General features: G+C 38.6%; 1 protein-coding gene across 1 annotated transcript in view; it reads left to right on the forward strand.

Annotated features, from left to right (window-relative positions):
* PDE8B (phosphodiesterase 8B) overlaps positions 1-14,230 on the forward strand; it is a 266,892-nt gene that overhangs the window by 179,809 nt on the left and 72,853 nt on the right. Inside the window, exon 6 of the mRNA XM_066273617.1 lies at positions 1,993-2,081. Within this exon, the coding sequence (XP_066129714.1) occupies positions 1,993-2,081 (89 nt within the window). The remainder of the gene's footprint in view (positions 1-1,992; positions 2,082-14,230) is intronic.

Genomic DNA, 14,230 nt, shown 5'->3' on the forward strand with positions numbered 1-14,230 from the left:
GTTCTTGGCAACAGGCTTCTGTGGTCAGATAACTCTGGGAAGTCAGTGAAGACTCTTTCTCCTCTGTCTACAAAAAACACACAGTGCACGTCACCAACATAGCACATGAGCGTGTTGAGTAACCTGAGCATCCTGTACTGAGGAAACGTGCCCCATCTCTGCAAGGAGAGGGCCAGGGGTCTGATCCTGTACTGAGGAAACGTGCCCCATCTCTGTAAGGAGAGGGTCGGGTCTGATCCTGTACTGAGGAAACGTGCCCCATCTCTGCAAGGAGAGGGTCAGGGGTCTGATCCTGTACTGAGGAAACGTGCCCCATCTCTGCAAGGAGAGGGTCAGGGGTCTGATCCTGTATGAGGAAACGTGCCCCATCTCTGCAAGGAGAGGGTCAGGGGTCTGATCCTGTACTGAGGAAACGTGCCTCCATTCTGCAAGGAGAGGGTCAGGGGTCTGATCCTGTACTGAGGAAACGTGCCTCCATTCTGCAAGGAGAGGGTCAGGAGTCTGATCCTGTATGAGGAAACGTGCCCCATCTCTGCAAGGAGAGGGTCAGGGGTCTGATCCTGTACTGAGGAAACGTGCCTCCATTCTGCAAGGAGAGGTCCAGGGGTCTGATCCTGTACTGAGGAAACGTGCCTCCATTCTGCAAGGAGAGGGTCAGGAGGTCTGAATTCTCACCAAAGGCCCAGGTGATTCTTAGCATGTGGAAGTTTGGCAACCACTCTTTTTGACTCAGATTATTTTAGAGCTAAGGGTTAACATCCCCCAAAAGATACAGCATTGGAATTTTCTATTTAGTCTAAAAAACTTACTAAGTTCCAATTATCTACAAAGTACTCCAGTGTTGAGAAACCATCACTTACTGAAAGCTGACTTTCACTATAGTTAAAGTTCTTAGACTTAAAGGAAAGTAAAATATAAAAAATTACTTAGATATGAAAGTGAAAATATGGCATGAAACACACACACACACACCCACACACACACACTTAAAGCCTATGGAAAATAAACCAAAATTAATGACATCTGTAGCTTATGACATTATCAGTGATTTGGGGTTTTTTCTTTATATTTTTCTGTGTGTTATACACTTTAAAATTAATGTGTATTACTTTTATAATTAGACATAGGACATAGACAACAAAAGTTTACCTTGAATGCTTCTGTCTAAAAAATGAAAATAAAAAAATATAAAACTAAATCTGTTTATTCCAAAATTTTCAAAACTTATCACAAATTGTTTTTGTAACTTGTGAAGCATTAGCTGACAGTGTCCATAGGCTGATATATATAAGCTTCACCCAGACAGAAGCTCATCCTAAACACAACTGTTTAACTTTACCAAAAAAAGGGAAAATGTTTTCTGTATGTGTGTCCAAGGCTTCCCCTCTTTCCTTCGCCCTTCCCAGCTCCCACCTGGAATAGTGGAGACCTGGCACAGCAAAGTTTGGGCGCTTCAAAGATGTCCCCAAGGAGAAGCTATCCACACTAGTGGAAGAGAGTGTGTGTGTGTGTGTGTGTGTGTGTGTGTGTGTGGAGAAAGAGAGAGACACAAGAGAGGACAGTGCCATGGGCACTCAAAAGATGAGAAGGCAGTAAAGGAGGATCTCTTTCCTGGAAGAGATCACTCACGTGTGGCACACATCAAACATGTCAGTGTTGGGATTTAGAAGACTTATTAGTGTGGTATAAAGTGCCCATGTTTCAGTAATTAACAAGGTTATGTGCTTATTTTCCTATCAGTATTCATCTTGAAGTTTCTCTACCCTTTTATAAAAGGAGTTAAGCATATAGTATTACCTGCTCTGTTGTTTCTCGTGCATTTAAAGAAGCATGTCAAACACCTTGACAGCTGTTTTATTTCATCTTCTATTTGAGTTGTCTTATGTAACAGAGTTACTTTAGTAGGAAAAACTGTTAAGCTTTAGTTGACTCTTGAAGAAGTGATTGCATATGTCTCATTGTCTCATGTGTTATCTTTGCTTTTTTTCCCAGAGGTTTGTGGAGAATAGCAGCATCATTGCTTGCTATAATGAACTGATTCAAATAGAACGTGGGGAAGTTCGCTCACAGTTCAAATTGCGGTATGTAGCCAAGTAAGACGGGACATGGGGTTAGTTTTATAGAAAAGCTTGTCTGCCATCTGGCTGCTGTTCCTAGGTTCCTGGTTTAGTCACAGGGATTTTGAAGCTGTTAAACAAGTAATGGTAGCTTGGGCAGAATCTAAGCTGGAGCACTGTGTTATAATGAAATAAATTAGAAGCACTTCTTATTTTGACAGTATTTTCCACTATTTACAGCAGTCTTAAAATTATATACTGGGAAAAGTACTGTTTAGTTTTTGTACAATTAGATCGAGATTAAGAATAGCATTTGAGAATTCCCTTTTGCTTACAACTTTCAACATTTGTAAATTCCTCCATGGATTGTTATGGATAGGGGCAAACCAATGGGTATATTTGTTATGCTAACCATAATAATACACCATAAACATGATAGCAATTTCATGAGGCCTGTTTGTCACCCCCTGGCATGAAGTATCTTCAAGAAACTGAGTTGGAGTGACGTCACGGAAATGGCGCTGTGAGCAGCGCATCCGACAGATCTCCCCAAAATCACAACAAATTTATCAACTAGAAACAGAAAAATTTATCCTCGGAGCATTCCGGAGTTCCACACAAACTGAAAGCGAAAGGACTGTTATCACTTGAATCTGAGAGACGAGGGTGTGGAGGAAGCTAACTACTGCAGGGACGTTCATTCAAGCCGTGGAAGGAGTGCGCCTGTGGTGAGTCGGCCCACACTCGGGAGCGGCGAGCAGCCACCGGCGCGCGCCCAGTCCGGTTGCAGAGCGAGCACCGCTAACGTTCCCAGTGGCCAGCGCACTGCGAGTGAGAGTCCCCAGCCACCGGTGCCCGGAGCACCCCATTCGCACACGTGCCCTGGGCATCCCATGCGCCCAGAGCGCCCTACTGGCCCGCACACCCAGGGTGCCCCATTATCCTACACCCGGTGTGGCCCAGCCACCAGTGGCAGGGTGAGCAGGAGAGGCGCCAGGGCGGTCTTCCCTACTTGGGAGATTCTCTCCGTGGGCGGGGCACCTCACCCAGCCATTCAAACTAACAATCAAGCGTTGGGGGAGGGGCGCGCAGGCAGCCTGAAATACCTTTGGGAGCACAGCTGCGGACCCAATCACTGAAATTAGCTTAACCCATGAAATCTGCGCACCCACGGGGCTCTAATTGATAAGATCTCTCTCAGTTCAGCGATCCAAGACAAGAGGCATGATATTTTTTAGTGCCTCTCGCTAAAGGGGCGGGAGCAACTTCTGATTGATAGAGCCTCCATATTCAGGGATAAACGCTAACAAGAGGGACTTGGCAGATAATAAGATCTATACTACACTAGTCGCAAGCAGAGACTAGTGCCTCTTCTTCCCAGCCAAAACAGGCTACAAAGTGTGGAAAGCCTGGGTTGAGTGGTCCAACTGAATGCTAGGTGCTGAACAGTCACCTTGACAACAATTGACTCCCACCCCCGCCTGATTACACTGGAGGCTCTGACTGCCAGAGCCTTTCCCAAAGCCTTGCGCTGAGTGGGGATAGAGTGGGGATTTCCTAGCTCTTTGAGCCTCTTACTCCCCAGGCAGAAGCAGTAGCAGCCTTATAGCTGGATCACCAGGCTGCTAATTCAGGAAGGGGGGACTAGGAGAGAGACTCCAGGAAAGCAAACTCTCTTATCGTTGGACCCTGCAAACGCCAACAAGCCTTGACTACCAGCAAGACTAAAGCCAGTTATATGACATTGCCATAGAATCCCATCAACTGCAAATCCCTACCTAAGTGTGACACAGGGGCAGAGCGTGGGGTACAGAGTCAGCGACCAGGAGGAGGGAGAAAAAAGAAAAAGGAAGAAGTTAACCTCTCAAAATCAAGAAAAATCCACAGACTTTACAACTTGTTCCACTAATTTTTTTGTTGTTGTTGTTTGTTTCTTCTATCTTATTGCCTTTATTACTATTATTTCTATTTCCTCCACCTCGGTCCTTTTATTCTCTGCCCATCTTATGCTTCCCTTTTCTTGAAATACACTACCCATGAGTGTTACATTTTATTTCTTTTCTTCATCCTCACCCTCCTTTAAGGTTACACTCCAAAACACTTAACTCTCACTCTCTCCTCTTTTGTTTTTTTTTGTTTTGCTTTATTTTGTTTTTTTCTCTTCCTTTTTTTTTCTTCCTTCGTTTTTCTCTTTTTCTTATTTTTTCCTTTCTATTCGTTTTTTCTTTTCTCGTTTTACTTTTCCTCCCATTTAATCCTCAATCACGAACAAATTAGTTAATTTGGGACTCAAGGGTTTTTTTTGGTTTTATTTTTCTTTTTCGCTTTTGTTTTTGTTTTTTTTGTTTGTTTGTTTGTTTTTGTGGCATTTTGGGTACTTTTTATGTTGCTTTTTAACTCACTAGCATTCCTCCCAACCCAAGCTTTCCATTGTATTTAGTCTTCGCTCCACTTAATACAACAGATTTTTACTTATTATTTTTATTTTTTTCTTCTTTATTATTATTTTTTTTCTCCTTTTTTCTGGTTCCCTCTTATCCCTCTCATTATATCTCTTAGTCGACCATCACTTACAAGCAAATCATCTTATGCTTGTCTAAGATTTTCTTCCTTTTTTTTTTTTTTGCATTTAGTAGGTCCCTACTCCCTTTTTTCGCCCCTTGAACTCTTCACCCCAAATCAGGCCCTCCATTATAGGCAGTTTTTGTTCCATTTAGCATAATATAATTCACAGGTCATCACGATATTTCCCTGAGGAGGGAAAGAGAAGGAAGAAAAAAGGGGGAAATAATAAATTATTACTGGTATTTTTTGTGGGGTGTTTTACCCTTTTTTTTCTTCTTTTTTTTTTACATTTTATTCTTCATTAATTGTAACTAGTGCTATCAACAAGACCAACCTCAGATGCCAATAAGAAAGAGGAAATCGAATACTATGGATACAAAAGAAAGAGAGGTAACACAAATAGATGTGGAAAAATGTATGGAGAAAAGACTTAACATATTGGAAGCCTTGGAGCTAAATGACAGAGAATTTAAAATAGAAATCTTAAAAATACTCAGAGATATACAAGAAAACACAGAAAGGCAATTTAGGGAGATCAGAAAACAACTCAATGAACACAAAGAATATATTACCAAGGAAATTGAAACTATAAAAACAAATCAAACAGAAATGAAAAACTCAATTCACGAGCTGAAAAACGAGGTAACAAGCTTAGCTAACAGAACAGCCCAGATTGAAGATAGGATTAGTGAAATAGAAGACAAACAACTTGAGGCACAACAGAGAGAAGAAGAAAGAGACTCAAAAATAATAAAAAACGAGAAAGCCCTACAGGAATTGTCTGACTCCATCAGAAAGAATAACATAAGAATAATAGGTATATCAGAGGGAGAAGAGAAAGAAAATGGAATGGAGAATATACTCAAACAAATAATAGACGAGAACTTCCCAAGCCTGTGGAAAGAACTAAAGCCTCAAATTCAAGAAGCAAACAGAACACCGAGTTTTCTTAACCCCAACAAACCCACTCCAAGGCACATCATAATAAAGATGACACAAACCAATGACAAAGAAAAAATTCTCAAGGCAGCCAGGGAAAAGAAGAGTACAACATATAAAGAAAGGCCTATTAGATTATCATCAGATTTCTCAGCAGAAACTCTACAAGCTAGAAGAGAGTGGACCCCAATATTTAAAGCCCTGAAAGAGAGGAACTTTCAGCCAAGAATACTATACCCATCAAAGCTATCCTTCAAGTACGAAGGAGATATAAAAACATTCACAAATACAGAAAAGATGAGAGAATTTATCAGCAGAAAGCCCCCACTCCAGGAAATACTAAAGGGGGTTTTCCAACCAGATTCAAAGAACAAAAGAAAACAACACCACAAGTAACAGCTCCACCAAGAACACAATAAAACCAAACTTAAACTGTGACAACAAAGTAAAAAAAAGGGGGGAGAGGATGGAGATTAACAGTAGCAAACGATGATGAAGTGCAGAAATACTCATAAGATAGGGTACTACAATGAATATGGTAGGTACCCTTTTCATTACTTAATGGTTACCACCCTTGAAAAAACCACCACAAAAACACTTGACTTAAAAAAGGTAGCAACAGAAGAAAGTATGGAACACAAACAAACAAAAACAAATGATAGAAAAACAAAAGAGAAGAATCAAACAAGATACAAAACTAACAGAAAGCAATTTATAAAATGGCAGTAGGGAACCCACAAGTGTCAATAATTACACTAAATGTAAATGGATTAAACTTACCAATAAAAAGACACAGAGTAGCAGAATGGATTAAAAAAGAAAATCCAACTATATGCTGCCTACAAGAAACACATCTAAGCAACAAGGATAAAAACAAATTCAAAGTGAAAGGCTGGAAAACAATACTCCAAGCAAACAACACCCAAAAAAAAGCAGGTGTAGCAATACTCATATCTAGTAATGCTGACTACAAGACAGAAAAAGTACTCAGAGACAAAAATGGCCATTTCATAATGATTAAGGGGAAGTTGAATCAAGAAGACATAACAATTCTTAATATATATGCACCAAACCAAGGAGCACCAAAATATATAAGACAGCTACTTATTGACCTTAAAACAAAAACTAACAAAAATACAATCATACTTGGAGACATCAGTACACCGCTGACGGCTCTAGATCGGTCATCCAAACAGAGAATCAATAAAGATATAATGGCCTTAAACGAAATACTAGAACACCTGGATATGATAGACATCTACAGACACTTCATCCCAAAGCGACAGAGTATACATTTTTCTCTTGTGTACATGGAATATTCTCAAGAATTAACCATATGTTGGGCCACAAAGACAATATCAGCAAATTTAGAAAAATTGAAATTGTACCAAGCATATTTTCTTATCATAAAGCCTTGAAACTAGAATTCAACTGCAAAAAAGAGGGGGAAAAACCCACAAAAATGTGGAAACTAAACAACATACTTCTAAAAAATGAATGGGTCAAAGAAGAAATAAGCGCAGAGATCAAAAGATATATACAGACAAATGAAAATGAAAATACAACATATCAGAATCTCTGGGATGCAGCAAAAGCAGTAATAAGAGGGAAGTTCATATCACTTCAGGCCTATATGAATAAACAAGAGAGAGCCGAAGTAAACCACTTAACTTCACACCTTAAGGAACTAGAAAAAGAAGAACAAAGACAACCCAAAACCAGCCGAAGAAAGGAGATAATAAAAATCAGAGCAGAAATAAATGAAATAGAGAACAGAAAAACTATAGAAAAAATCAATAAAACAAGGAGCTGGTTCTTTGAAAAGATCAACAAAATTGACAAACCCTTGGCAAGACTCACCAAGGAAAAAAGGCACAGGACTCAAATAAATAAAATCCAAAATGAAAGAGGAGAGATCACCACAGACATCATAGATATACAAAGAATTACTGTAGAATACTATGAAAAATTATATACCACCAAATACAACAATCTAGAAGAAATGGATAAATTCCTAGAACAATACAACCTTCCTAGACTGAGTCATGAAGAAGCAGAAAGCCTAAACAGACCAATCAGCAGGGAAGAAATACAAAAAACTATTAAAAACCTCCCCAAAAATAAAAGTCCAGGCCCAGACGGTTATACTAGTGAATTCTATCAAACATTCAAAGAAGACTTGGTTCCTATTCTACTCAAAGTCTTCCAAAAAATTGAAGAAGAAGCAATACTTCCAAACACATTTTATGAGGCCAACATAACCCTCATACCAAAACCTGGCAAGGATGGCACAAAGAAAGAAAAGTACAGACCAATATCTCTAATGAATACAGATGCTAAAATACTAAACAAAATACTGGCAAACCGAATACAACAACATATTAAAAAAATAATACATCATGATCAAGTGGGATTCATCCCAGAATCTCAAGGATGGTTCAACATACGCAAAACGGTTAACGTAATACACCATATCAACAAAACAAAGAACAAAAACCACATGATCTTATCAATAGATGCAGAAAAGGCTTTTGATAAAATACAACACAATTTTATGTTTAAGACTCTCAACAAAATGGGTATAGAAGGAAAATATCTCAACATGATAAAGGCCATATATGATAAACCATCAGCCAACATCCTATTAAACGGCATAAAACTGAGGACTTTCTACCTTAAATCAGGAACAAGACAGGGTTGTCCACTCTCTCCACTGTTATTCAACGTGGTGCTAGAAGTTCTGGCCAGAGCAATCAGACAAGACAAAGAAATAAAAGGCATCCATATCGGAAAAGAAGAAGTAAAGCTATCACTTTTTGCTGATGATATGATCCTATACATCGAAAACCCGAAGGACTCCACAAAAAGATTATTAGAAACAATAAACCAATACAGTAAGGTCGCAGGATACAAAATTAACATACAAAAGTCCATAGCCTTTCTATATGCCAACAATGAAATATTAGAAAACGAACTCAAAAAAATAATCCCTTTCACGATTGCAACAAAAAAAATAAAATACCTAGGAATAAACATAACAAAGAACATAAAGGACCTATATAATGAAAATTACAAAGCATTGTTAAGGGAAATCGAAAAAGATACAATGAGATGGAAAAATATTCCTTGTTCTTGGATACGAAGAATAAATATAATCAAAATGGCCATATTACCCAAAGCAATATACAAATTTAATGCAATTCCCATCAAAATCCCTATGAGATTTTTTAAAGAAATGGAACAAAAAATCATCAGATTTATATGGAACTATAAAAAACCCCGAATAGCCAAAACAATCCTAAGGAAAAAGAATGAAGCTGGGGGCATTACAATACCTGACTTTAAACTATATTATAGGGCCACGATAATCAAAACAGCATGGTATTGGCAGAAAAATAGACACTCAGACCAATGGAACAGAATAGAAAGCCCAGAAATAAAACCACATATATATGGTCAAATAATCTTTGATAAAGGGGCCAACAACACACAATGGAGAAAAGAAAGCCTCTTCAACAAATGGTGTTGGGAAAACTGGAAAGCCACATGCAAAAGAATGAAACTCGACTACAGCTTGTCCCCGTGTACTAAAATTAATTCAAAATGGATCAAAGACCTAAATATAAGACCTGAAACAATAAAGTACATAGAAGAAGACATAGGTACTAAAATCATGGACCTGGGTTTTAAAGAACATTTTATGAACTTGACTCCAATGGCAAGAGAAGTGAAGGCAAAGATAAATGAATGGGACTACATCAGAATAAAAAGTTTTTGCTCAGCAAGAGAAACTGATATCAAAATAAACAGACAGCCAACTATATGGGAACTGATATTTTCAAACGACAGCTCAGATAAGGGCCTAATATCCAAAATTTACAAAGAACTCATAAAACTCAACAACAAACAAACCAACAATCCAATAAAAAATGGGAAGAGGACATGAACAGACACTTCTCCCAGGAAGAGATACAAATGGCCAACAGATATATGAAAAGATGCTCAGCTTCATTAGTTATTAGAGAAATGCAAATCAAAACTGCAATGAGATACCACCTCACTCCTGTTAGATTAGCTATTATCAACAAGACGGGTAATAGCAAATGTTGGAGAGGCTGTGGAGAAAAAGGAACACTCATTCACTGTTGGTGGGACTGTAAAGTAGTACAACCATTATGGAGGAAAGTATGGTGGTTCCTCAAAAAACTGCAAATAGAACTACCTTATGACCCAGCAATCCCTCTACTGGGTATATACCCCAAAACCTCAGAAACATTGATACGTGAAGACACATGTAGCCCCATGTTCATTGCAGCACTGTTCACAGTGGCCAAGACATGGAAACAACCAAAAAGCCCTTCAATAGAAGACTGGATAAAGAAGATGTGGCACATATACACTATGGAATACTACTCAGCCATAAGAAATGATGACATCAGATTATTTACAGCAAAATGGTGGGATCTTGATAACATTATAAGGAGTGAAATAAGTAAATCAGAAAAAAACAAGAACTACATGATTCCATACATTGGTGGAACATAAAAATGAGACTAAGAGACATGGACAAGAGTGTGGTGGTTACCAAGGGTGGGGGGGGGAGGGAGGACATGGGAGGGAGAGAGAGAGTTAGGGGGAGGGGGAGGGGCACAGAGAAGTAGATAGAGGGTGACGGAGGACAATCTGACTTTGGGCGAGGGGTTAGCAACATAATTTGATGACAAAATAACCTAGACATGTTTTCTTTGAATATATGTACCCTGATTTATTAATGTCATCTCATTACCATTAATAAAAATTTATTAAAAAAAATAATAAAAAAAATAAAAAATAAAAAATAAAAAAAAATAATGAAAAAAAAAAAGACTCTCAACAAAATGGGTATAGAAGGAAAATATCTCAACATGATAAAGGCCATATATGATAAACCATCAGCCAACATCATATTAAACGGCATAAAACTGAGGACTTTCTACCTTAAATCAGGGTAGAAAAAGACAGGGTTGTCCACTCTCTTCACTCTTATTTAACGTGGTGCTAGAAGTTCTGGCCAGAGCAATCAGACAAGACAAAGAAATAAAAGGCATCCATATCGGAAAAGAAGAAGTAAAGGTATCACTTTTTGCTGATGATATGATCCTATACATCGAAAACCCAAAGGACTGCACAAAAAGATTATTAGAAACAATAAACCAATACAGTAAGGTCGCAGGATACAAAATTAACATACAAAAGTCCATAGCCTTTCTATATGCCAACAATGAAATATTAGAAAACGAACTCAAAGAAATAATCCCCTTCACGATTGCAACAAAAAAAATAAAATACCTAGGAATAAACATAAGAAAGAATGTAAAGGACCTATATAATGAAAACTACAAGGCATTATTAAGAGAAATAGAAAAAGACACAATGAGATGGAAAAATATTCCTTGTTCTTGGATACGAAGAATAAATATAATCAAAATGGCCATATTACCCAAAGCAATATATAAATTTAATGCAATTCTCATCAAAATTCCTATGAGATTTTTTAAAGAAATGGAACAAAAAATCATCAGATTTATATGGAACTATAAAAAACCCCGAATAGCCAAAACAATCCTAAGGAAAAAGAATGAAGCTGGGGGCATTACAATACCTGACTTTAAACTATATTATAGGGCCACAATAATCAAAACAGCATGGTATTGGCAGAAAAATAGACACTCAGACCAATGGAACAGAATAGAAAGCCCAGAAATAAAACCACATATATATGGTCAAATAATTTTTGATAAAGGGGCCAACAACACACAATGGAGAAAAGAAAGCCTCTTCAACAAATGGTGTTGGGAAAACTGGAAAGCCACGTGCAAAAGAATGAAACTCAACTACAGCCTGTCCCCGTGTACTAAAATTAATTCAAAATGGATCAAAGACCTAAATATAAGACCTGAAACAATAAAGTACATAGAAGAAGACATAGGTACTAAAATCATGGACCTGGGTTTTAAAGAACATTTTATGAACTTGACTCCAATGGCAAGAGAAGTGAAGGCAAAGATAAATGAATGGGACTACATCAGAATAAAAAGTTTTTGCTCAGCAAGAGAAACTGATATCAAAATAAACAGACAGCCAACTAAATGGGAAATGATATTTTCAAACAACAGCTCAGATACGGGCCTAATATCCAAAATTTACAAAGAACTCATAAAACTCAACAACAAACAAACCAACAATCCAATAAAAAAATGGGAAGAGGACATGAACAGACACTTCTCCCAGGAAGAGATACAAATGGCCAACAGATATATGAAAAGATGCTCAGCTTCATTAGTTATTAGAGAAATGCAATTCAAAACTACAATGAGATACCACCTCACCCCTGTTAGATTAGCTATTATCAACAAGATGGGTAATAGCAAATGTTGGAGAGGCTGCGGAGGAAAGGGAACTCTCATCCACTGTTGGTGGGACTGTAAAGTAGTACAACCATTATGGAGGAAAGTATGGTGGTTCCTCAAAAAACTGCAAATAGAACTACCTTATGACCCAGCAATCCCTCTACTGGGTATATACCCCAAAACCTCAGAAACATTGATACGTGAAGACACATGTAGCCCCATATTCATTGCAGCACTGTTCACAGTGGCCAAGACATGGAAACAACCAAAAAGCCCTTCAATAGAAGACTGGATAAAGAAGATGTGGCACATATACACTATGGAATACTACTCAACCATAAGAAATGATGACATCAGATCATTTACAGCAAAATGGTGGGATCTGGATAACATTATATGGAGTGAAATAAGTAAATCAGAAAAAAACAAGAACTACATGATTCCATACATTGGTGGAACATAAAAACGAGACTAAGAGACATGGACAAGAGTGTGGTGGTTACCAGGGGTGGGGGGAGGGAGGACATGGGAGGGAGGGAGTGAGAGAGTTAGGGGGAGGGGGAGGGGCACAGAGAACTAGATAGAGGGTGGCAGAGGACAATCTGATTTTGGGCGAGGGGTATGCAACATAATTTAATGACAAAATAACCTAGACATGTTTTCTTTGAATATATGTACCCTGATTTATTAATGTCATCCCATTACCATTAATAAAAATTTATTATAAAAAAAAAGAAACTGAGTTAAGGTCTCTAAACAGATACAGAGTGTTTTAAAAACAGGCTGCTCTCTGGTGTTCACTTCAGGGATGGGCTTGTCTGAGTGTCTGGCCACTACTCTGGGTGGTGGCATATTCCACTTGTGGGATATCTTGTAATATCAGGGTCCATCCAAGCTCATGCCTGGTTTGGCTCAGCTCCACTGCAGCACCCTCTCAGGACCCTGATGTTTTTCAACTTTCCCCCTCAAGCATCTCCTTCTCCCTCCTTATCTCTCCCTCTCTCATCCTCTCTCTCCCTCCTGCAACCAGGGCTTGAATGGTTAGAGCAACTTGGCCCTGGGTGCTGAGGATGGCTCCATGGCCTCATCTCAGGCACTAAAATAGCTCGGTTGCCAAGCAATGGAGCTGCGGCCCCAGATGGGCAGAACCTGGTAAGGGGGTTGCCAGGTGGATCCTGGTAGAGGCGCATGCAGAAGTCTGTCTGCCTCCTTGCCTCTCAATTAAATTTAAAAAAGGAAAGAAAATCACATTGCTTTTACTTTAAAAATTTATTATTTTTGTTATTGTACACTAATTGTTTTTATTCCTGAGGGTTTCTACTGTTTTTAATTGAGGGTAAAAGGCTTTGTACTTTTTTTTAATGTTTTCACAATGAGTTAAAATTAGAAAAAAAGGATTTCATTTTGATTTAAATCTTTTACTGTGTATTATCAACAACAAAAATGAACATATACCTTACTGCCCTGATAGGTAATTTCTTTGTTTTATTTTAAATAATTGTTTGAGTTTTCTCAGGCAACGTTAAATGTGATGGCATGTATAAGACTTCAGAAGGTGCCTTGTCCACAGTGAACAGGCAAAAGCAGGTCTGGTGATTTGAACTAAACATCCCCACCCAGCCTGAGGCCCTAAAGAAAGAGTTCCGGTTGTTGTGCTGACAAGGTCTGCTTAGAGATAGGCCACTGAAAACTTTTCAGGGTCTCATCAGATTCAGAGGTTGGCCAATTTCTAAGTACTTAACACAATATAAGTCCCATAACTTCTCACTTCTCATTGACTAGAGCTGGCTGAAGTCATTGGTCATAATGTTTAAAGGCTCAAGTTCTTAATACAAATCAGTGTGAAGTTGGGGAATGGACTTGACCCAGGGAGGTAGTGGCCCAGGAGGGAGGGTTTGCCCAGTGCACTAATCCCTGACCCTCTATACAAGGAGTCAGGAACCTATGGCTCGTGAGCCAGATGTGGCTCTTTTGATGGCTGCATCTGGCTCGCAGCCAAATCTTTAATAAAAATAATAATAACGTTAAAAATATAAAACATCCTCATGTATTACAATCCATTCATTTCCTACTGCTCATGTTCATGGTTGTGGGTGGCTGGAGCCAGTCACAACTGTCCTCTGGGACAACACCAAATTTTTATTGGATAATGCGTAATGTACACGGGTTGTTGTATGGCTCTCATGGAATTACATTTTAAAATATGTGGCGTTCATGGCTCTCTCAGCCAAAAAGGTTCCCGACCCCTGGTCTACACCAACTGAAGCTTGGCTGGTAAAG

The sequence above is a fragment of the Saccopteryx bilineata genome, chromosome 4, assembly GCF_036850765.1.
Source record: "Saccopteryx bilineata isolate mSacBil1 chromosome 4, mSacBil1_pri_phased_curated, whole genome shotgun sequence".
Classification (NCBI taxonomy): domain Eukaryota; kingdom Metazoa; phylum Chordata; class Mammalia; order Chiroptera; family Emballonuridae; genus Saccopteryx; species Saccopteryx bilineata.